The sequence below is a fragment of the Lissotriton vulgaris genome, chromosome 10, assembly GCF_964263255.1.
Source record: "Lissotriton vulgaris chromosome 10, aLisVul1.2, whole genome shotgun sequence".
Taxonomy (NCBI): Eukaryota; Metazoa; Chordata; class Amphibia; order Caudata; family Salamandridae; genus Lissotriton; species Lissotriton vulgaris.
The window spans coordinates 98098155-98124097 of NC_141698.1; the positions used below are offsets into that span (position 1 = coordinate 98098155).

Consider the following 25943-nt stretch of genomic DNA (forward strand, 5'->3'; position numbering starts at 1 on the left):
ACACAGAACTGATGACATTGCACATTCTTTTCGGTGGCGAATAGATCTAACCAAGGCTCTCCCCACTGCTGAAAGAGACCTTGCGCAACATCAGAGTTCAGACGCCAGTCGTGATTCATCACTCACCGGCGGCTGAGTTTGTTCGCCCTGGCGTTCAGAGAACCTGCCAGGTGTTGAATCACCAAGGTAATGCCTTGATGTTCCAGCCATGTCCAGAGGCGCGGAGCCTCCTGACGACTTGGGTCTAGAACCCCACCCCGCCCTGTTTGTTGCAATACCACATTGCGGTGGTGTTGTCCGTGAACACCTGCACCACACTTCCACGGACAGAGGGAAGGAATGCCTTCAGTGCAAGTCGGATCGCCCGCAGCTCCAAAAGGTTGATATGGAGCCGGGACTCCGCCGGAGACCAGAGGCCTCTAATCTCCGCCTCCCCCAAGTGGCCTCCCCATCCCAGGAGGGACGCATCTGTCACCACTGTGTGCTCTGGTTGGGGAAGGGAGAGGGATCTGCCACTGACCCAATCTCTATTCGTGAGCCACCACTGCAATTGTTGAGCAGTGCCCTCAGAGTTCTGGACATGATCGGACAGGTTGCCCTGATGCTGCGCCCACTGGAACTTCAGGTCCCACTGCAGAGCTCGCATATGCCATCAGGCATGTGTCACCAGCAGGATGCAGGAGGCCATCAGCCCCAGAAGCCGGAGGGTCAACCTGACTGAAACCCGGGATAGAGGCCGAAAGATCGGAATCATAGCCTGAATATCCTGGACTCGCTGTTCGGGAGTATAAATCCGAAACAGCGTCGAATCCAGTACCGCTCCGATGAAGGGGAGCTTCTGAAAGGGACTCAGGTGCGACTTTGGCACGTTGATGGAGTACCCCAGCAGATGCAGGAGGTCGGCCGTAGTCTGAAGGTGGCTGACGACTGTTTGGGGCGAGCCCGCCTTCAACAACCAGTCGTCGAGGTAGGGGAAGGCTGACACCCCTGACCTGCGCAGGTGAGCTGCGACCACCGCCATCACTTTCGTGAACACCCGAGGGGCGCTGTTAAGGCCGAAGGGGAGCACGGCAAACTGAAAATGCTCCTGGCCTACCGTGAACCCCAGGTAACGCTGGTGGGCCGGCAGGACTGGGATGTGAAAATAGGAGTGCTGCAAGTCCAACACTACCATCCAGTCTCCAGGGTCGAGGGCAGCCAGGACCATAGTCCGCATTTAGAATTTTTCCTTCCGGAGGAAGCGATTGACGCCCCGGAGGTCCAAGATGGGGCGCAGGCCCCCCCTTGTCCTTCTTGGGGACCAGAAAGTAGTGGGAACAACAACCACTCCCTACTTCCTGCCCGGGAACGCACTCGATGGCCCCCTTGGCCAAGAGGGCCATGACTTCCTGCCGAAGAAGAGCAAGATGGTCCCCCGACGTGGTGGTACTGAGGTGGCATGGCCGGAGGGGAGGATTGAAAGGAGAGGGAATAACCCTTGCGGATTATTTGCAGCACCCATTCGTCCGACGTGATATCGCGCCAGTGGGGAAGGTGGTGGCGGATCCTGACACCCATCGACATGGGGTGCTCCACAAAGCACGGACTAGGAAGTTTTGTAGGAAGGAGTAGCGGAGGTGGAGGTGGACTGACCCGCGTGCTGATTCCCCTACCCGCCCTGGCGGAAGCCGCGGCCACGGCCGCGCTGGGTCTGCACAGGATTGTTGGAAGAAAGTGCCTGGGTAAATCTGCCTTGGCCACGAAAGGAACGAAAACCAGGAGTAGCCGGGTTCTTAGCAGAAAGGCCCAAGCACTTGGCTGTGGCCCGTGAGTCCTTAAAACGCTCCAAGGCGCGGTCGGCCTTATCGCCAAACAAGCAGGTGCCGTCGAAGGGTATATCCATGAGCGAGCCCTGGACATCGGGCGAGGACCCAGTTGAATGTAACCAGGCGTGGCGTCGCAACGCCACCCTTGTAGACATCGCCCTGCCCAACGAGTCTGCGGTGTCCAAACCACACCGAATGGCAAACTTAGCTGCATCTTCCTTTCAGCAATCACTTTAGAAAGGACAGCCTCGACTTCCTCAGAACACTGAGGCAACACCTGAGCAACGGTATCCCACACTGCGTGAGAGTAGCAGCCCAACAAGAAGGCGGTGTTCACCGACCGCAGCCCGAAGCTGGCCGAAGAGAACAACCGCTTACCAAACTGATCCAGTTTCTTGGAGTCCTTATCCAGCGGAGCCATGGGAAAGGCAATCTGCGACGTTGAGGCCTGGATGACCAGACTCTCAGGTGTGGGATGGGTGGTCAGAAAGGTAGGGTCGCCCGGCGGTGGCGTCCCTACCCGGAGCCCCAATGGCTGGCCGCGTCATTGAAGGGAAGCAACGGCTCCGACGAAGTAGACGCCGTTTGGAGAACCTCCATGAGAAGGTTGGTTTTGAGGGCCACTGTGAGGAGGTCCACATGGAGGGCTTCATCAGTCCAATGGAGCACCATCATGTAGGAAGCGCCCTCCTCCATCGTAGGTGGAGGAGAGGCAAACCCCAGGTCAGAAGAGACATCGAGGTCGCCGGCGTCCTCCAAGTCGTACCCCAATCCTGCTCGGAGTCACACTGCTGGGTCAGGGGGTCCTCGGATCCTTCCCAGTCCTCCTTCGCCTCCGGCACCTGAGGGGCCGGTCGTAGCGGCAGGGCCGGAACCGGAGAAGGGACAAACGGCACAGGCCGGGACCGGACCGGCGCCTCCTCCCAATGCGGACCCCAGGCTGGAACAAAATGGTCCTGGAACCGGGGCAAGGGCGGAAGGAACGGCACCCAATGCGCTGCAGAGGGTGGAGCCAAGGACAGCGCCAGGGCCGGAGCCGGTAACGTAGCACCTCGTGGCACCGGGGCCGGAGCCAACGGCGTAGGATCCTGTGGCGCCGGGTCTGGATCCGCTGGCGGAGCCGCCAAGTCGACAGGGTCGGGACACAGGACCGTGGAGCCCGAAGGCGCGCCAGCGGGAGGCCGGGGCCTTAAAAGGCGATCCATGGCAGCAAGAAACTCTTGCACCTGTTCGGGAGTCACCGACGGACCCAGGTAGGGCGGGTAGACCGTGGGACTCCCAGGTTCCCGAGGACCCTCTTGTCCGCCTCCGAGGAGCGACAGGGGGACGTCGGAGAGCGAACACACTTCTTCGACTTCTTTTTATGGCATCGCTTACCAGAATCCGAAGGCGAAGACTTCGAGCCGGAGGGGCGATGGCTCGGAACGGCCCCTAGACCCAGAGCGGCGGTGGGACGAATGCCGGACCTCCAGCAATTTCCAGTGCCGCTCCCTCAAGGCCTTCAGGCCATGGCTCGGCAGTCCCGGGAGTCGTGATCAGTCTCCAGGCAGTAGAGGCAAACATGGTTGGGGTCCGCCACCAACATATATTACGGCGGCAGGCCCCACAGGACTTAAAGCCAGGCATCCCTACGTGCGCCAGTAAAAAAAAGAGGGGGAGACAAAAGCGCCTTGATGTTGAAGTTTCCAGGTCTGTAAAAACAACAGTACCGGAATACTGGAATAGTTGTTCAAGCACGATGGGAGAAAATAAAACAATCTAAGTCTGTGTCCTAGTAAAAAAGAAAGTTGTAATATCTTTTCCACATTGCAAAATCCTACTTCAGCAGCTTAGGCTACAGCTGTTTGGCATCCAGTTGGCCTCCTGCAATGTAACCTTGCATAGGTTCTACAGCAGGTGCTCCCTTGGAAGTTTAAGAAATTCAATGGGTATAGTGCGGTTTACAGGGGCGGTATCATGAGTCACCTTGAAACTGAATTCTCTTCTTCAAAAGAAACATCTAGCAACATCCGCACACAACAATAGATGGCAGGAGTATGCACAGCATGTGATCTACAGTAGCACATTCTGTAAGCATGCACTACCTACAGTTTGTAGTTGCTCCTCTTTTTAATCTGGAAATAAATATATTCACTTACCTGAGGTGTTCGCTGATCCCTGCCTTGCCAGATGCGAGGAATGTGGATACAGGCCCACAAGAAATCCAGAGAGGCGGATGGATCAAATCTGAGAAGCCAAAAATGGATATTACAAACAAAGAACAGAGGAGCAAGACTATTGCAGAACACTTTTAGAAACAAATCTATTTCCAGGCCATTACCTGCAGCAGAGAAGAAGCAAATATCTGAGGATCAATTTGGAAACCTTTCACAAACCTAATCCTATGAAGAACATGATGGCTACTCGTATGTCATCACTGATTTCTTACCTAGAAATATCCTAGTGTACCACACTAGATCCTGACAATTATCAACAATTCAACCCATTTAGAAGCACATGGAGCCCGTCCAAGGGTGACCCAAATGAATACGAAGAAGCAGCTCCATAAATGCGTCACAAGAGTCTGTATCATTTCTTTAATTTAATTTACTTGAAATCATAAAGCCAGCATGATGAGGGTGGCACTACTTTCTTATAAGTGGGGAGGTTTGAGGGTCATGAGGATTCAGCAAGTAGACAATACTGAGGTGAAAATCTTTAAGCATAGTATGCAAACTGTTACCCTAAATGAAAACTCTGCCAGCACATTCAACACCTAGAAACATTCCCACAGTAAAGACCATGACAGAAGGAAGATATGAAATACAGAACTAACTCATTTATATTAATAAACGCTGCAGCACCGCTCACTCGAAATTAGCTTCACTGTTCAAGTAAAAGATGCAGAGGTTCATGAATCTACAAAGAACAAAACTTTCTGATACCAAAACTGGGTTCTTGTTGCAGACGTCTCCTCACTTTTTTGCCTGGTATTTCTTGCAACTTTGACTGAAGTGCACTGGGCTCCAGCTAATCAGGTCCCCAGTGCCTGTGTTCTTCCCCCAAAACAAGACAACTGGTCACTTGATCCGCAAGTGACCAGGCACTTAGCCCCTCTGTAAGAGGGTCTTTAAGAGCTGCAGCATATCTTGTGCCACTGTAATGGACCCAGCAACAAAGAGGCTGCATGACAAGGTGCTCTAAAAAGTGAAAACACAACATGGCACAAACCCTGTGTGGCATGCCCCCCAACACTGAAGGTAATATTTGTAAGTCACTCCTACAGCAGGCCTTACAGCCCTAAGGCAGGGACATGTATGCCCATGCACTAGCCAGTACAATTACTGACAGTACAAGTAAACATAGAAGCCATCTTAAGTTATGTATTGGGCAGTGGTCAAAACGAGCTCCACAGCTACAGGACAGCTTCTATGAAACCTATACTGCTTGGTATCAAACACCTCATATTAATAAACCCACACAAAACCGAGCATTTGGGGTGTAATTTGTGCCTCGAATGCCTTTGGGGTTTGCCTGGACTCTTTACACTGTGTACCTGTTTTTGGTCCACTATATAAAGAGTCAGGTTCGTACAAGATCTAACTCTTAGCAGTGAAGAAGATGCCTGCCTTTTGCAGAATGGGCACTAATCTCGTCTGTTTGCCCTCCTGACCTTCTCTACCTCCAACTTTTCTTGTGCCTACTCTCCTCTGCTACCTCTGGATCCTTGGCCACATTCACCAAGGGGTTCTTTGCATTCAGGGTATGGTGGAGAACCTGTTTGTTGTCAGTTCTGGATCCCAAAATGACCTGCCATATCATCTATAGGCCCAGCCCTTCGGACGACTATGGTCCCTTACCATGACGACTGCTGATCATGAGTGACATGCTGCAGAAATGCAGAGTGCACACTCAGACCACCATAACTCTTCTCCAGAGTGTGTTTTACTATCAATGTAACCAAATCCCACCTTCTTCAAGCACAGCCTTTCCTCTGCCACATACTCAATTCCTGCATGAGGAAAGCATACCCCAACCCAGCAAGGGTAGAAGCACTCCATGCTACACAACCTCTTTTTCAGACCGATTACCTGTTAACAGTCAGAACAGTTATTAGCTTGCGTAATGGCCAAGCAAGCAAATAACTGTCCTGCATTGCCACAGTTCCTCATGCCAGGTTACACATGCGTCCATTGCTGCAGGGCGTAGCAGCATAATGGTCACAAGTGGACAGTCATTGGGAGGATCAAATGTTGTTCTGGGGTTTTACTTATCCCACTCTGCAGTGGTGGAGTACCAACAACCTGCTGAGGGGGCAGCCTTTTCTCGACCCAGTTACGCAAGAGAGCATCACCATGAATACTATGTTTACTGGCTGGGGAACACACTTACAGAACCTGACTATCCAAGGTGCGTGGACTCCTACCCAGCCCGGACGCTACATCAACTACCTTGAGTTACTAGCTATCCAGCCTTCCTTCCACTCACCCAACAAAAAGATAGTCTTAGTCCGAACAGACAGCATGACTGCCATGTTTTACTTGCTAAAACAAGGGAGTACAAATTCACTACAGTTGTCTTTTTTAGCCAAGAGCATTTGGCTGTGGGTGATAAATCACAGAGTCCATCTCCTAATGCAGTATAATCCAGGGATGGACAACGATTTGGCACACCTGCTCAACCGGACGCATCAACAAGTCCACAATTGGTAACCCCACCCCCAAGTCCTACTCCTGTACTTCCACTGTTGGGGAGTCCCACAGATAGATCTGTTCGTCACCGCCAAAAAAGCAAAATGCAGGACACTGTTTGTTACCTTCTCCAACTGCTGAAGGTGGGCCTTGCCTATACCTTCATAAGACTTCACTTAGCTGCTGTGACTGCTCATCTACAGAATAGGGAACACACTTTGCTTTTCAGAATCTCTATTACACAAGCTTGAATTGAAGGACTCTTAAGGGTTATACCACCATAGACACCCCAATTTCAGTGTGGAAGCTCAACGTAGTGCTCAATAGGCTAATGGGCCCTCCATTCAAAACCACTTCACTCTTGTCCCTTACAGTTCCTTTTCTGGAAGGTGGCATTTCTTGTAGCCATCACTTCCTCAGGGGTGTAAGTGAAATACATGCTCTTACTTTGAAAGAGCCTTACTTGCAGGTGCCCATCCCTCCTCCTCATTTGCCTGTGGTTGTTGCACACAGTATTACCCTCCGTTTATTTCTTTGCAACATCATTGTTTCTGTATCTCTTTGCCCCATCTACATCCTCACCCATCATGAGAAAAAAACGATTGAATAATGGAACCGATGCCCATGCGCACGCATTACCAGAGATAGGTGGATTCACTATAGTTCGTGATTCGAAACCACTTCTTCGAAGAAAACAAGTTGCACACATCAGAGCACCACACTAGATGGCAGGAGTATGCACAGCATGTGAATCTACAGCTACACATGCTACGAGCATATGCTTATGTTAATGCACACCACAATGCCCATTTGTGTTCTGTACCTCATTCATGTCATAAAACAGGTGTAGCAGTTTTGTGTGTGTGTGTGTGTATGTATATATATATATATATATATATATATATATATATATATATATATATATATATATATATATATATGTATATGTATATATATATATATATATATATATATATATATTAGGTTATGTACTGAGAAAAACACACTCTGTGCATCTTAAGTGTCCATGCAAACGACTTTTATTATCGTCCGTCCTTGTTCAGACACAAAACAAGTTGTCTTCAACTTTGGTAGAAGTAACATCATATGCTTGATCACAAAATTCTCTTCACATAGTAGTGGTACAGAACAGTCAAGCCAACACATGTTTCGCAAAATTAATTTGCTTCTTCAGGGCTTCAGAATGTCAGTTACTTCATACTAATAGTCTTCTCAACTCTTGGTAAAGAGATCCCAGATTCTTCCTGGCAATATGCACTGTATAATACAGACTTCCAATATCAGGAAAAACGACTAGCGCCTCCCATTGATACAAACACCAGTCAGTTCCTTAGTATGAATTTATTTTCTGAGCAAACAGTTTAAAGATGCATATCTAGACTTGGCCACAGGCCAAACTCTTTATTTGGCAACAGAAAGCGTCAGGAGTACCTGTATTTGGCTCAATCCAAATGTCGGACTTCATGTATAACTGTTTTATCAAGGCCACCACTCCATTCAAGATGTTTGTGTGGGGTTAGGTAATGGCAGAGATGATGTTCTGGAGATCCCTGGACTACTGGAGACATTACCAAATATCAGATGATCAGAACTGGTCCCAGGTAATCTATCTCAACCTCAGCAGGAACCATGACACCCACAAGAGAATTGTGCCCATTTGCTTCAAATTGTCTACTATAAAGGAACCAGTGGAAATGCATTGGTTCTCACCTTGGATAATAAATTGGAATAACTAATTTCTACAGGACTGAAATGTTGCGCTTGGGAGATCCTTCAACTCCAAAAGCATTCGAAAGCTTCTCCGCCGGCCATGCCCAAATTAGATAGAGGCAAGAGTTGAGCAGCCTTGTCATGCTCTTCTTTCTCTCTTTCCCCGTATGGATTGAGAATGGTAAAAGCACTAGCATCTGATCCGAACAGTTCCTCTAAGCAGGTCCCTGAAAATATTTTCACACGTGTTCCTTGAGGTGAAAAACGTCATCAGCCCTGAAGATAGCAGTCATGAGAATCATCTGTCTAACAGGCATTAAGAGTTGGTGTCACCACAGTCATCTGCAGCAGTTATTAATACAAAGATTTAAACCTTAAAATGCACCATAAATGAAAAGTTCCTGGTAAAGGTACCAACTGGTACCTTGGAGGTGTTGTTATAGGTTCCACTGGAGCCATGCAAGGCAAAGGAGCTATTTATGTCGCTGCCAGGGAGAAGAAAGGTGCCACTCCCAGAACTGTAATCTCAGTAGCAGGTACTCCAGGCATGAAGGTCCCACCCAAAATGGGAGCAGTAATTAGGATTTTTAGCACAATTTCTTAATACCATCTTTTGATATGGAATGGAAAATTACATAGGACTTTTGCCCATTTTTAGCTGGAGATCTGCAGGGAAAGGCACTGACCTCAAAGGGGAATCCAACTAACAGATTGGAGTGCAGCTCCACTAGATCAGAAAGTGGCATCATTACTGGAAAACTTCTGTGTGCAGATATAAAAGAATTCATTTTAAGTATTGGTTTCCTAAAATGGTGCAAAGATTCCCTCCTTGATGGTGAATGGTTAGATAACAAAAGCAGACTTATATTTTAACATCACCACCATCCAGGTTAAGTACATAATCAATAAGTAACTTATCTTTGGTAACACTCTTTCTTGTGGATGCTCTATCTAACAACAGATTCCTCTCACCTTGTGAATATCCCTCGGTGCTAGACTGGATCTGAAGATTTTTCTCAGCAATTTCCTTGTGTGACGGTAGGTAGCGACACATGGCTCAGAGTGGAGTCCATCTTACCACAGAAGTAACGTTGAGGCAACATATAAATGCTACCCCTGCTTGTCAATGTCAGTTTCTTTCTATCTGTCTGTGCCATTGGAAAATGAGCTATGCATTAATTAGATTTGCCAGTGTGCGAAACGGGAAGGTCGGTGAGGAATCTGCAGTTAGACAGACTATCCACCAGAAAGAGCGTTACCACAAGTATGCAACTATTTATTCTGATGAATACTTCTAACCAAAGATTCCTCAAGTTCTGGACGGATACCAAAACAGCACTTCCCCAGGTGGTGAAACAGCTCAGACAAGGACCAAATGGAAACAGTGTCCCTCTCATCAGACCTGGCTATCAAGGCAGTAGTGCTTTGTGAACATTGAACTGACGCTCATGTCGCAGCCTGGCAGATGTCCTTGTGCCAGGGGAGTGGTAGTAGCCTTGGTGCTGGTAAAACTCTATGGAGGGCAGTTCCTAGCCAGTGCATAGCAGAACTGTATGCAGATGACTATCCTCCTTGAAATTATTCTATTCTGCACCACCTAATACATATGGGTTGCTGCAAACCACACAATGAGTTGCTTGTTCGCCTGATGTTCCTTGCTGCGATCGATATATAAGCTCAGGTTCTCTTGGAGTCCAAACAATGGAGGCTCTTCCTCTTTGAATGGGTGAGGTGGAGCAAAGAGCATCAAAAGGTTGATAGGACAGACTATGTGAAAAGGCATCACAACATTTGGAAGAAACGCCGCCTTAGCCCTGAGCACTAGTCTGTCTGGGAGGAGGTGGCATACAGTTGTTTGCTTGAAGATGTCTGTAACTCGCTCACATGATGAGATGATGTGATCGCTATGAGGAACACATTCCTTAGAGTTCATAGATAGAGGGCAGCTGTGCAACGGTTCAAATGAAGTTCACATCAAGAAAGTACGAAAGGGGCGTGGCTTAGGCTCCGATTAGAGAGGCGGCGTGAGTTAAACGCTCCGTGCCCGATCTCGGAATTAATCCTGTCTATATTCCTGGAAAGTGGTTAAATTTGCCTGACAGGCGTTGGAAGCTGAGGGGCACAATACCCAGCCAACGCGGGGACAATAGACGCTCTCAGTGGAGCTCAAGAGCGAGCTGAACAGACCCTGGGGGCCGGCGCAGACAAGATGGCGGCGAAATGAAACTGGTGAAAGCGAACGGAGTGGAAGACGTGGCACACGAGCCCGTGAGTGACCCCTCCAGGAGACATAGACTCGCCGGAGAGGCGGAACTGGGGCCCGGATGGCTCGGCAGAACAGCAGGCAACTGGAGCTTGCGGAACACCGGCGGGACGAGGAAGGTCTGGTACGCCGTGGGCCCCAAGATGGCGGATCCTAGCTATGGGGCAGCTTGACCGGGGATCCTGGGCTCTGCACGCCGGAGAGATCGCGAGCAGCGGCAGAGGGAACGGCGGACCTGCAGAGGCGTTTTGCTCCGGTGCAGAACCGATAGCGCTGGGACGGAGGGCACCTATACGCTGGGTGACCCTCCCGCATATTGCCGTGGGGAAGAACGGATCGGCAGGCCGGTGGGGGCACGAGGGAGAACGGCGCCCTTCCGACTGACTGCAGGAGTGGCTGTGGCATCGCTGCAGGAGCCGAGAGTTAGCAGCCCAGCGTCAACAGCTCGATCCTGGTGAGTGGGGTGGAGCGGGCCTGCACCCAGCGCTGCGGAGGTGGGGGCGGGGTACAGCTCCGCGCAACCACACGACCCGGGGCGGGATAGGTGCCTGGGGGAATTGCCCATTGCAGGCTCACTGGAGGGGAACACGGCGAAGGCAAAGATTGACCCCTGTGAGGGGGCTGGGGACCCCGGAGCGCTGCGGATGACCGAGTGGCCATACATATTGGGCCTTGCCACCTAGAAAGAAGGCCAGTTGAGCGTCGCGATTGCCGGACGCAACGTTTCAAGCTGACGTTATGGGGGCAACACCTGAAGCTGCGATTTATGAGCTCTGGTGGGAGCTTGCCTAGAGGCCACTCCGACTGAAAGAGGACACCTGAGGGGTGAAACGTGCGCAGACCACTAGCTGGAAAGGAGCGGCTGCAAGAGGCGACTCTTTTCACCCACGAGCACGACGCAAGGACTAGAGGTGCGAGCGGGCTCTCAGGGGTCCCCTGCCCTTGGATATTGACTGTGGAGGAGGCACGGCCAGCGCCTACGGCTGTGGGAGCAGCTTGGGTGGCGCGGCGGGCGCCTGAAGTATCCGGGCAACTGATCTCTGGCTGTAGCTGGTGGGGCACGGCTCGCGCGGTAGCCTGCGAAGAGTGCCGTTGCGCAGGACAGTTTGAATCGGCGGGATAAGGACCACTCTGTAAGTCACAATGAAGCCAAAGGGTAAGAAGGAGGAAGCCGCGGAGCAGGACGGCGCCCAGGATGACGGAGAAGACACTGAGGGCACAGGGTCGGAAAGGAGGCTGAACAAACTCCTGGACGCCATTTTGGAGGCCATCACTGCGACAAAGGAATCCTTGCACCAAGACATCACACAGGTCGCAACGGGGCTGGGACTTCTGAGAGCCGACCACTCGAAATTGGCGGACAGAGTAAAAGAAACGGAATTGGTTGTCCAAGACCTTAAACCAGTGGTGGTGACAGTGGAACGCAAACTGGAAGACGCGCTACAACGCCTAGCGACTTTGGAGAAGAAGGCCGAAGATGCGGAAAGTCGAAATCGGCGAAACAACGTACGGGTGGTAGGTCTGCCCGAAAAAATAGAGGGGACGGACATGATAGCCTATTTGGAGGACTGGTTCAGATCTAAGGTTGCCCCGGAGGGTCTCTCCCCCTTCTTCACACCTGAGAGGGCGCATAGGGTTCCAGCCAAACCACCCTTGCCGGGCCGTCCACCCAGGCCTGTAGTGGCTTGAGTCCTTCACTACAAAGACAGGGATCTGCTGATCCAAAATGCACGTGCAGGGGGGCCTTTTAAAGTAGAGAACGGAACTGTAACGATCTTCCCGGACTATACACAAGAGATACAGAGGAGCAGGGCCTCGTATTTGACCATCAAGAAAGAGCTCCGGGACGAGGGGATCCAATACTCGCTGTTGTTCCTGGCCAAGTTAAGGGTCATCATGGACGGCTCAACGCAGTTCTTCCTGACACCCGAGGACGCTTGGTCCTGGCTCGAATCTTACCGGGCTGGCACAGATCGTAGGGGTAAAAGTGACTGAGAACAGTCTAAACCGCCGCGGATGCGCCAATTGCAACGTCTTCAAAAGAAGAACAGAAACCAGCGGGCACTGCAGCTCTTGTAGTTGGCGGCGGACAAGCAGGGGGCTCTGGCGGCGACGATAACGGGTTCCCAGAAAGAAGAATCGGTCGGGGGCTCGGAGTCAGATGACGACAGAAGGCAATCAGGCACTGAGCCTTCGGATGCAGATAGCACCAGAGGACTGGAGGTGACGCCCAGGGCAGCGGACGATCTGTAGAGTGTCGGACCCCTTGTGGGGGTCCCCGCCTATAGACTGGACTTGAAGGGGCTGGAGTGCCTGGTAATATTTATGACTATTATACCTGTGCCATGCTACAGTGCGGGATTGAGGGGCTGGAGGTTGGGGCGGGGGCTGCCACCTGTCGGGGCTGAACCGCACTCCCATTGCCCTTAAGGCACCCTGTAGTTACTACTGCAGGATAGTACGGGGTGATCTATTTTGAGAGTTTGGATGGGGACTGATAATCTGATATTGGGTCCTGTTCTGGGGTGGGGTGGGTTCTGGGGGTTTTAAGGGATGTTACGAGTTTGGGGTTCAATGGTGGTGCTGGTGTGGGCGACAATAACATGAGAGGGACGGCAAGGCAAGGTTACATTGATGGGGACATTACGTGATTTGATATGTATCACTTGGAATGTGAGGGGCTTAAATACCATGACTAGGCGCCACAAAGTGCATGCTTATTTATTGAGGAGGGGAGTGCATATAGCTTTATTACAAGAGATACACCTTACTAGGGCGGAAGGCCAGGCGCTGCAGCGCAAGTGGAGAGGGCAGGTCTTCAGCACAGCTTATTTAGCGTTTGCGAGGGGGGTGCTCATCTGGATTCGCGAGGGGGTTCCATTTCAGGTCACCAGACAGGTCTCGGATCAAGAGGGCAGGTATGTAGCAGTGGAAGGTAGATTGTATGGCAGGGATGTTGTGCTGTGCAGTGTTTATTCCCCGAATGCCGAGCAGGCTCGTTTCTTGGCTAACTTGTCAGGTGCGCTGGCGCCTTTTCTGGTAGGCCCGGCCATTGTAGGGGGGGATTTTAATGCAATCACTGATTTGGACATGGACAGATCGCATCCTCCTCTGGCAGCGACCCCGGTTGAGAACTTAGCTAAGGCGAGGTTTGACTGGCAGGAAAGCTGGGGACTGCTTAATGTGTGGCGCACACAACATCCTCATGATAGGGATTATTCCTTCTTTTCCTCCGTGCATGAACTACATGTTCGAATTGATGCCATCCTGTGCTCCCCCTTGATAGCTCATATGGCGGCTTACACTGAATACCTTGCCAGAACTATCTCTGACCACAACCCGCTATTAATGTCACTTAACTGGCAGAGGGCGAGAACGGCGATCCCGACATGGCAATTGCGCCCTGACACCCTGGAGGACCAGGTGTTTCGGACGGAGGTTGGTGAAGGTATTGACCATTACTTCCAGGAAAACAGAGGCACGGCGTCCTCGAGGGCGCTTGAATGGGATGCCTTTAAGGTGGCCATTCGGGGGATCTGCATCACTAAATATGCGGGAGCTCGGAAGACAGTGCTGGAGGACGTGGCTAAAGCGGAACAGGGCCTGAGGGACCTAGAACTGCGGCGGCCAGAATGCCCATCCCTGCATGAGCAATTAGTGGACGCTAGAGAAGCGGTGGCGACCGAGACCGAGAGGCTCCGATGCTTCGATCACCAAGGGGTACTTGGCGAAGGTACATGCGGAAAGGGACAAGGTTGGTACCCTGTTGGCCAAATTGGCTGACCCGGTACCGCAGAGCGGACTTATTATGCAGATAACACTGGATTCCGGCGTCCTGACTCACTCGCAGGAGCAGGTGGTGTCCCGCTTCGCCGCTTATTATGAAGCACTCTATAGCAGTCGAAGGGAGGATACAGAATCAGACAAAGAAATACCGGGAGGGTACCCCTTTGCCACAACTGGATGAAGACCAGGCTGAGTTATTGGGGCAAGATATCACAGAGGCAGAAGTGCGTGGTGCGATTAAGCACATGGCTCGGAATAAGACGCCTGGGCCAGATGGGCTGCCAATCGAATTCTATGCTCAGTAAATTGACGCATTGGCGCCCTCCCTGGTGGAGATTATCGGGAGGCAGGGGAGGTAGGGATTGTTCCCCTTCTGAAGCCGGGACGTTCAGATATGGATGTGGCTTCGTATCGGCCATTGTCCATGCTGTCGGTGGACTACAAAATCCTGAGTAGCATTCTGGCATCCCGGTTATTGCCGCACATGACAACGCTGGTACACCCTGATCAGGCAGGATTTATTCCCACGAGAAGTACAGCTTTGAGCATCCGTCACTTCCTTAGAGTTATGGAGGAGAACCAGGATGGTCAGGGTTCTGCAGCGGTCCTCTCAGTTGATATAGAGAAGGCGTTCGATGGCCTGGAATGGGCCTTCCTCCGCAGAGTACTGCATGGTTTCGGATTGGGTGAACAGATTGTGAAGTGGACAACGGTGTTGTACTCTTCGGCCACGGCCAGGGTAAAAATAGGAGACGGGATTTCTGACCAATGCCAAATCATGAGAGGTACAAGACAGGGGTGCTCGTTGTCACCGTTGCTGTTCGCATTGGCAATGGAACCCCTTGCGGTCCAGGCGAGGTCGGGACGGCCCTATACAGGGCTGGTGCACAGGGGTGACCAACATTACATTTCCCTGTACGCGGAGGATTTACTTCTCTTTCTCCAGGATGCTGAGGCGGAGCTACAGGGGGCTACAACCATGTTGTCCCGTTTTGGGACGGTCTCAGGACTTAAGGTGAATTGGACCAAGACGTGCCTTTTCCCGACCCGGCGGGGCATGCCCCCTCGGGCGTCCCTGGGAGAGCTAATGTGGGAACCGACATGCCTCACTTATTTGGGGGTTCGGGTCTATCATAATGAGAAGGATCTGTTGGAGGGTAATATAGGTAGGTGTGTTCGAGCTTTGAGGAGTTGTATGGAGTTCTGGAAGACGCTCCCCCTGTCGGTAATGGGCAGAGTGGCGTTGCTTAAGATGGTAGCACTCCCCAGACTTCTATACTATTTTCGTACCTTGCCGGTCTGGCTCCCGCCGAAAATTTTTAAAGACCTGAGGTCGCTGATGGTGGGTTTCGTCTGGGGCAGCGGGAGGCGATGAGTAGCACTGACGACGTTGATGAGACCCAGATTGGAGGGCAGGCTGTCAGTGCCTGACTTTTAGCTTTATTACCTGGCGGCTCAATTACAAGTTTTGACACAAAACATAGCTCGGGAGTATCGGGGCCCGGAGAGTAGCTGGGGAAGGGGAATACCACGCCATGTATTGGCCTACATAGTGATGCAACAGAACCTCGTTCTGCAGGACCTGACCGGTGAGGAGCTAACCTTGCGACTTTGCTGGAACAGAACGCAACGCAGGGCGGGGACCCGTCACCCATACGCTACAGAGATCCCACTGGGCATGCCGACGGCCCTGCCGCATGGCGGGGACTGGTCCCCATTAGCGCACTGGGAACAGTTGGGTGTTCAAATGGTAGGGGACATGTATGTGGACGGGGAACTGGCGCCCTTCTCAGTACTGCAGGACGTGTATGGGCTTCCGGACGGAGATTTCTTCATTCCTGCTGCGGTTACGTCTGCGATACAGAAACACTGGAAAACGGGGAGAACGGAACTGGTCTTAACTCTTGCTTGACAGTATACGGTGATGGCGGCGGGAACGGTTAGAGCAGTGACATGCCTGCAGTCCCGGCTGTTGCGGGAGGGCATGCTTCCCTTGGACGTTCTTAAGGCAAAATGGGAGAAGAGGGTGGGTCGGCCGATCCCTGACACCACCTGGGAACAAGTCCTCAAGCGAGCGTGGAAGGGCACTAGGAACGCTCGTCTTCAACAAATCCAGTATTTCATACTGCATAGGGCCTACTTAACGCCGGGGAAGATCCGGAAGTATTTCCGGGCCCAGAATGCAGCATGCCCGAGATCTGGGGAGGAGGATGCTGAACTGGAACACATGCTATGGCTATGCCCAAGTATGGATGGTTACTGGGAGGAAGTGGGGGAGCTTTTGAACAAAGTCATAGACAGACAATTAGAATATAATATGGCCACCTGCCTGCTGCATTGGTTCCCACACACTGCTAAGACCAAGGTTACTAGTAAATTTATCAATCTAGGGCTTCTGCTAGCTAAGCACGAGATTACCTGGCATTGGAAGGCGAGAGAGGGTTCATCGAGTGGGCGCTGGAGGAGGGAATTCTGTAAGTGGGCGAGCTGTGAAAGTGTGGTAAGGCTCAGACAAGCTACCCGCTCAGGTAAGGAGAAGGCATTGGAAGTAGCTAGAGCATGGGAGGCCTTAGTCCAGGAGCTGAATGGTCTTCAAACGACTGAGGGGGAGGACTGAGTACCCCACTTCCAGGTGATTACTATAGCTAAGTACACAACTTTGCTAGCCTCTATATGACATAGTCGAGATGGTTGAGAGTTCCTGCAACAGCCCACACCACCGTTGCTGTAGGGAGGGAGGGACCTGGGAGGGGGCGTGTTGAATATTGACATGGGGAACTGATGATAGAGTAAGCTACAGGAATGCTCACTGTTGACTATAGGATGAGGGCACTAACCTGCTCTGGTGTGTTTTTTGTGGAATGTGCACTGGACAGGGGGTGGCGGGAGTAATGCTGCTGAAGACTAGCGTTTAAGGAAAAAAGTGCCAGCAAGGGATTTGTTTACTGCTTAAAGTTTAACAGTGTAGTGAAGTCTGTATTATTTAGACTTATCAGCTGAGTGGAACAGCAACTGTTCAACGTATTTTCAATCTGTTTCAAAATTCTATAGAAGCTACCACACTAGCCCCATACCAGTACAACAACTTGAACAGATTCACAACAGCTTTTATGGTTATAACCAATAAATGAAATATTGGACACAAGAACAAAGGTAGAGCAACACGGAAAGGTTTGTTCTTCAAAGAAAATTATTATTTATATTCTTCCAAATGTAAATTGTCAAAATATCAAGGGTATACAGTTAATGGTGATTGCATATGTATCTTAAGTAAATGGAGCTGACAAAACAATCCATTAATATAAAAGAAAACAATCCAGTCTATAACAAAATAGATAAAATTGACTTCTTTTAAAAGATAATAAATAGAAAGTCAAGTGCGGACAGTAGACTTGGAGTGATGTGTCGACGTTTCGGTCTCAGTGGTGAAATCCAGAGACCATCATCAGGACAGTGAAATTAATGCAATGAAGATGACCCTTATAGTAAATTTAGGAACAAGCTATAGGTGAGCTGAAGTATAAATTCAAGGTTCATTGCCTTAAGGGAACGTCAAGTCTCCCCTGTGGTTGTATCCATATATTCAGGCCAAATAAGTATTAAATCCTTATGGTGAAGAATCCCTGTATCATCAATCTCAGGATCCACGTTAGTTAGGCAAATGGCGTAAGGCACGAAGCGTCTCCTCTGCGTCAGGTCAAAGGTGATCCTACGTCGACACATCAATCCAAGTCTACTGTCCGCACTTGACTTTCTATTTATTATCTTTTAAAAGAAGTCAATTTTATCTATTTTGTTATAGACTGGATTGTTTTCTTTTATATTAATGGATTGTTTTGTCAGCTCCATTTACTTAAGATACATATGCAATCACCATTAACTGTATACCCTTGATATTTTGACAATTTACATTTGGAAGAATATAAATAATAATTTTCTTTGAAGAACAAACCTTTCCGTGTTGCTCTACCTTTGTTCTTGTGTCCAATATTTCATTTATTGGTTATAACCATAAAAGCTGTTGTGAATCTGTTCAAGTTGTTGTACTGGTATGGGGCTAGTGTGGTAGCTTCTATAGAATTTTGAAACAGATTGAAAATACGTTGAACAGTTGCTGTTCCACTCAGCTGATAATTCTAAATAATACAGACTTCACTACACTGTTAAACTTTAAGCAGTAAACAAATCCCTTGCTGGCACTTTTTTCCTTAAACACTTTGACTGCCCAAGCCCGCATGGGTTTATTGGGTTACCCACCCCTATAACAAGCTGAAGACTAGCGGCACAGATCAGTCAACACTGGCTTCAATGAGCTATTGCCTTTGGTTGGTTGGGGTATTGGGAGAAAAAGAAAAGCGGATGCAAAGTCATATTGTTAACCGGTCTTGGATACATCTGTATGTCATGTATGCGCTCATCACTTCGATGGATAATGCCGCCCGCCCTCCGGGTTGTGGGCTGAATGGCCGTGTACTGTGAGATCACGTGAGATACATATAGTATATATTGTTTGTATTGATGCTGCCCGGAATCATTGTTTATTTTCTCAATCTGCAATAAAAATATATTTAAAAAAATAAAATAAAATCAAGAAAGTACGTACAAAATTAGCGTTCCATTGTGACATTATAAAAGGTTTTTGCAAAAACATGGGAGTCAACCCTTTTATAAAAAAAAATTAAAAACATCATGATAGGTAATTTAAACAATGCTAACGGACCAGGAAAACATGAGGAAGCTGATAAGACCAACAAGTATCCTATTACAGTAGTCACAGCAAGTTCTTGATGGGTTAGAGAGAGCAAACCGTAAAACATCAGACAACTTGAATTGTAAAGATTGTATCGGCCTATGCAACAAACTTTTTCCAGCATTCAGCATAGATGGTTTTGGTGGATGGACACCAACATTCCCTACTTCAGTAGGAATGTAAAAAGCAGATAACTGTTGCAGTTTAAACTCTACGCATGGAGGTGTAGGTTGTGTAGGGCCAGAAGCAGAACTCTGCTGCCCTGCTGCTATAACAGAAATATCTCCAAAAACCACAGCCGGATCGGAGGACCGTTGTTCATGGCCAAATGATCTGGGTACCAATCTCTGTTGGCCCAATCCAGTACCACATGGTGGTGTTTGTGAGGACCAGCGATCAATCCACCTTGATAGGCAGGGTGAAGGATTTTAGTGCCAAGCTAATCCTGTGAAGGCAGGTTTTCGCCAGAGTTGAGATTCCTCTGAACTCCAGCTCTCCCAGATCTTCCAGCCCAGCAATGATGCATCCATCACAACGGTTAGCAGCTACCATAACAGATCCTTTGTAGTCTTCTTATATACCTGGATTGAATCTGACAGTCCTTGGTGTTGATCCACTGCAGAGCCTGCATGTGCCACCTCTCATGGTCCACATTTAGGATGCAGGAGTCCAAGAATACTCCAAGCTACCCTAAAGAGATTTGGGTCAAAGGTCGAAACATTGGGATCATAGCCTGAATGTCCTAGACTTGGAAGGTGGAAGGAGGGCCCCAAACTGCCCCAATGTAGAATGGCCCCAACTGAGGGGAGCTGCTGTGAAGGTGTGAGGTGTGACTTTGGCATGTCGATTGAGAACCTCATAAGAGGTTCATCTTCATCTAACAGTGGTCTACAAGTGTCTGAGGCGAGCTTGCGTTTGAGCAGCCAGTCATCGAGATATGGGAAGACTGGTACTTCCAACCTCCGTAAATGCGATGCAACCGCAAACATCACCTATATGACTATACAAAGGGCGCTGGAGAGGCTGAAGAGTACCACAGAGAACTGAAAGCACTAATGGTCCACTTATAATTGCAGGTCTGTAGGATTCCAGGACGGGGATGTGGAAATATGTTCCATTCAAATCCAACACCAGCATCCAGTCTACTAGATCCAGGGAAGACAAAACTTGACCCAGGGTAAGCTTCGTGAAATAGTCATTCTTGAGGAAGACATTCTGGGGGCGAAGGTCTGGAACAGCCCTCCACCTTTCTTTGGCAACAGGAAATAATGGGAGTAGCACCCAGTCCCTATGTTTGGTGCCAGTACCATCTAGATAGCCCCCTTGTCCAAGAGGGCTTCAACTTATCTTTGGAGGATGGACAAGTGGCCCTTCAATGGTCACTGAGGTGTGAGTGGCAGATAAGGAGGTGTTGAGAGAAAAGATAGGGAGTAGCGATTATTGACAATCTCTAGTTCTCATCTGTCTGATGTAATGCTACCCTAGGAGGTAATAACTTATCATGCATACAACAGGGTGCCAGTGTGCATCAAAGGGCAAACTAAAAGTGTTATGATGCTGTGGCAGAAGGGGCTGGAGACTGGGTAGTACGTTGCCCCTGAGGTCCTAGATACGGTCAGATGGATCCCTGACCTTTCTCTTAAAAGGGCTGGGAGATATATTGCTGTCTATGAAGGCTTAGGCATTGTCTCTGCTGTATGTCTTTTCCGAAGCCTCAAAAAGGGTGATATTGTTGGGGATACTGCTACACAGGCTTAGAGAGGCCAATGGAGAGCGATGTTGCTCTGCTGGACTTAAAGCGCCCCAGTGCCGAGTCGCCTACATCCCCGAAGACACAGGTGCCATCGAATGGCATATTCATCAGTGACATGTGGACGTCACTGGAGAAGCCCATGTACCTTATCTAAGAACAGCACCGAAATACCATGCTTGTATCAACTGCCTTACCAAAGTCATCAGTGGTGTAAAGTGCCAACCTGAGAATGTACTTTGCAACATCTTGCCTGGCTTGTATTATTTGCTACAAATTGGCACATGCGTGACCTGGGAATGCGGGCAATATTTTGCTCACCATGTCCCATAACATGGGAATAACTTCCTAAGAAGCAACATTTGACTAACCTAAGGTTCCAATCTGGAGGAGTGGTAGGAAACGAATTCGGGTTGAGTCTGTTAGATGTCATTTACACCTCAAGACATTCAGGGGTGGGGTGCTGATGTAGGAAAGATGGATCCCCAGGGAAAGTCTATGTAACCATGCGATTTAACGGTTTATGAAAGGGGAAGAACCAGGCTTTGCCCAAATGCCCATTAAGGTGTCCATATGGGCTTCACTGAATGGGAGAGGTGTTTCGAGGAGGTCTGTCCGGACTGAAAAACTTACAACAAGGCTGAAGGCAGCTGAGATAACCAATGCAAATGTTGCAGATTGCTCTGTGGGATGTCCAGGTGGAGGGTAGAGGCTTGTTTCAGGTGACATATCAAGACCACTGGCATATTGGAAATCCAAAAATAAATTATCATACATTTGGGAGTTATCATCTCCGTCATCATGATAGGGTTCGGAGTAATAGAACCATTGTGGTTAAAAAAACAAAGTGCCCCTTCTGTGTCCAAAATCCGAATGAGGCTGGTTGTGTTAAGGTGAAAGTGAGCGTGACTTATGTCTAGGTCACAGCGGACTTATTTCTGAAAGGACAATTGTTCTTCCTCCAGCATCAATGGATGAGGACAGGTGAGGATATCAGTGCCGGGTGTGAAGTCAGAGCAGGCATTAGGATGGGAACCGGAGCAAGGTCAAGAGGGACAGACAGAATTGGGATGAACTAGAAGCATCCTCAGATCCTTGGAAACCTGAAGTACGAAGGGTGTCGTAAACTGGCAACATGGCCTTTTTGAAGGCTATGAGCTGTTGCAGAGGCCTTGATGGGCCCGGAACTCGGGCTGGATAGGGACACGTTGCAGAATTGGTTCCGCAGTCGGAGACCAGAACCAAGATCAAAAGGCACCCTGAAGTTCTCTTCACTTCTCTTGACAAGGAATGGCTGGAAGAAGGAGAATCGGGTTTTACCTTCTTTTGGTTCTTTTTTGTCTTTGACTTACCTGACGACTTGGAAGCTCACCTCTCAAGAGTGCAAGAACACATCTGCGTGCTACACTTCGAACAAGACCATCCTTGTCTGCTTTCTATCGGTGTTCAACGATGTAGAGCATGACCTTGTGGTCTTAGTTTAACCAAAGCACAGTTGTGGCACATCTTCAATCATGTGAGGAGCCCACACACAAACTTTGTGCAGGCAAGTCACCAACATCTGCTGATGGTAATCTTTGGAGGGTTTGAAGTTTGTCAATTTAGGGGGAGATATTTTCAGTTGCACATTGTGAAAAATGTGGCAGGGAACTTTCTGTGGCTGATAGAAAAATGAGGGAGTGAGCCCCACATCAGAAAGCACAGAAAGATAGGAACTGACATTGATGCACAGAGCTGGCGTTTTTATGTGCCCCCGTTGCCACTTTGGGGTTGGACAGACCCAATGCAGAGCCGCATCACGCCACGTACCAGCGCATGAGGGAATTGCTGAGAAAAACCTCCAGATCCTGTCTGACGCCTAATGGCATTAACAAGGAATCTTCAGTTAGAAGTATGAAGGCTTAATATTGCACCTCAGTGAGCAGGTCACACATCATAGTCAGGCACAAGACACCACAAACATAAAGCATGCACGTTAGACCCTGGCATCTTGCACTAAGGGAATGACAAAGTATGAGATAAAGTGAAAAACTCCATTAGAGAAATTGGAATGTTTTTGAAAAAACTTTGAGGCAACCTCGTGTTGCCGGAGAATCCTAACTGTAGTGCATTAAGAAACAAGCATTTGCAATGCAATAGGTCTCGCATTAGGAAAGTTTGAGCTATTGGTATTGTAAATGACAAATATTTTATTTATGTGTTGGTTTTGAAAATAGTGAAATTAATAGCTTTGTCATTTACAATGCCAATAGTTATAACTTTTGCAAATGTGACACCTATAGCATTTGTAATGCAATATGTGTTGTATTTACCTGACTTAGATGTATTGATATTACAAATAAAAATGGCTTTTAATTTTTTTTAATAAGTAATACTTAAATAAAAGTTATTGTAATTTATAATGGCAATAGCTTAAACTTTTGTAAATAACTTTTGTGAAGATTATGTTTAGTGTATTTTATTGTGACGAAAATCCAAGAACAGAAGGGAAATATTAACATCTTTTTGTGACATTTGTAATAAAGCTTGAAACATTGAAAGAACATATTTGAACCAGTTGTTGTTGAATGGTTGCACAGATTGATGCTGTGGTGCCACTGAGTGATGCTGTGCTGGTGCTGAGTGATGCTGTGGTGATGCGATAGATAGACAGGGTGAGTGTGAATGATAGATAGAGGGAAGGTGATAGATAGATAGAGGGAGGGAGATAGATAGATATAGGGAGGGCGATAGAGGGAGGGAGATAGATAGAGTGAGGGAGGGCGATAGATAGAGTAAGGGCGATAGATAGTGGGAGGTTGATAGATAGAGAGAGTGAGGGCGATAGAGTGAAGGCGATAGATAGATAGAGTGAGGGAGATAGATAGATAGATAGATAGATATAGATAGATAGATAGATAGAGGGAGGGTGAGAGATAGAGGGAGGGCGATAGATAGATAGATAGAGTGAGGGCAATAGATAGATAGATAGATAGATGGAGTGATGGCGATAGAGTGAGTGCGATAGATACATAGATAGATAGATAGATAGATAGAGTGAAGGCAATAGATAGATAGAGAGAGGGCGATAGATAGATAGATTGATAGAGAGAGGGGCGAAAGACAGAGTGAGGGGCGATAGAGTGAGGGCGATAGATGGATAGAGTGTGGGAGATAGATAGATAGATAGATATTCAACCCACACTAGATTCTTGGGAGATACCTCAACAGTGAGGGATGTGAAATCCATACAGATTAGAATATTTAAGGTATTACATTTGCTTTGACGCAAAAGACAGGAGAGTAAAATAGCCAGGAGCAGGCCTTACAGTTCATGGATGCCCTTGCTGGACTCAAGGTCTTTATACATTTTGGGGGCCCTTGACTTTTCTATATTTTAGCATTATTACTGCCTGCTGACAAATAAAATTAAAGTCTTAGTATACATTACACGAGTTTCCGGTGTGTGACCATGTGCCTTAAGTAAAGAGTACACAAGAGAACAAAATCGATAAAAAAACTGAGTATTTGAAAGACCCCTATCGAAGTGAGCAAATTAAAATGTGTATTTTTAAAGCAGAGAGTGGTTAGCAATCGGCAGAATCTATAATACACACTGCTACTAGTCTTCGTGATTCCGTAAACTCCAGGCTGGTGTAAAACTAAACAAATGGCTCCACCAATAACAAGGAACGCACCCTCCCAGCCACATTCCCACATGGTGTAGCTTACCATCCGTGCCGTGCAGCAGATGGACTGTCCAGAGCTCGCGCCGCCGGCCTGCGACCAGGAAGTCAGGCAGGCCGGGCGGGAAAACAGGAAACAGGAAGGAGGAGGGCGGGAGCCTACCCCGCCTCCCGCGGAAGAGCCGCGGCTGTTTGGAGCACCGGAGCAGGCAGGAGCCTACCCTGCGCCCCGGTGCCTAAAGAGGGAGGAAGAGTCCTGCTGCCGATGAGAGGAGCCGCCGCCACCGCACCAAAGAAGCCGGTGAGTGTGGCTTCGCCTTGTTGATGATCCGCGAGGGCGGGGGGGGCATGCTGTGTGCGCGTGCGGCGGTGGGGGGCTGTGTATGTGTGTGAGCGTGCGTGTGTGTGTGTATGTGTCTTGGAGTGTGTATGCGTGTGTGTGTGTGACTGTGGGGGGTGGGGGGTTGCCTGTCTGGGTGCCTGCGTGTCTGTAAGTGTAAGTGCGTGTGCGCGTGTGTGTGCATGCATGCGCGTTAGGCTGACTTGCTGGGAGTATGGGAGGGAAGTGCACGGCGCGGCGCAGGACGGAACGTGCGTGTTCGCGCACCCAAATCTGCCTTCAAAAGCTCGTGACAGTTTCTTGTCCTCATTCCCCCGTGTCCGATAACTATAAGTCTCCGACCCTGGACGCATCCTTCGGATGCGAATTCCAGGGCGAGACGTAAAAAAGGAATGACTGACATCACAGTGGATGGTCACAAAACACAAAACACCTAGTCCCAAAGGCAATACTTTCTGTAGAACTATGGGCATGATTGGATTTGTCAATAAATCATTCCAATTACTCATCTAAAGATAGAAGTAGTTGTCATGCTCAAGAAACTTGCCAAAAATAGTTAATAAAAGTAGCCACTCTCTGATACATCTAAACATTAGACAACACAGTACTAACATTCACTAGAAAGACAACATTTGAAAAAAATGTGTGAATAGCTAGAGGACACCTCACGGGCGAACCACCAATGGGGCTCCTGGTTGGTACTCACCAGGTTAGCCCTGTTCTCATCATCGGTGTCCACTAGCTTAACGCAAACGTGTCCGACTCCCAAAAGTAAAAAGACAGTGAATGGTGCAGTGTACACAAACTTATATGTGACAAAAACTAACAACATTCAACATATAACAAGACCATATACTGTGCATGCAAGACACATAGACCTTTTTATTTGTATCTTCTTGTCTGCAACAGTAAACATATAAACATAAAAGAGGAGAAAAGCGAATACTACCTATCGATTCGCTTTCACCTTTGGGACTAGGTGTTTTGTGTTTTGTGACTGCATGAGTGGAGGGCTACCTAGTCCCTGAAATCCCTCTCAACTCCTATTTTTTGTACATCACAGTGGATGGTGCCTTTTTAGATCTGCTTCATAACCTCTGGTAGGGACACCCTGGGAGAGTTCTGGTTGACACAACTGTGTCATTACTTCGAGCTTGATGTATGGATCGCTGAAAATTTTCCA

At 48.8% G+C, this 25943-nt stretch overlaps 1 protein-coding gene across 2 annotated transcripts in view; it reads right to left on the bottom strand.

Annotated features, from left to right (window-relative positions):
* Window positions 1-25943, bottom strand: part of INTS1 (integrator complex subunit 1) — a 536581-nt gene that overhangs the window by 148898 nt on the left and 361740 nt on the right. For both annotated transcript variants that reach the window (XM_086940596.1, XM_086940597.1), the window contains exon 37: window positions 3944-4031. In XM_086940596.1, the coding sequence (XP_086796722.1) occupies window positions 3944-4031 (88 nt within the window). The remainder of the gene's footprint in view (window positions 1-3943; window positions 4032-25943) is intronic.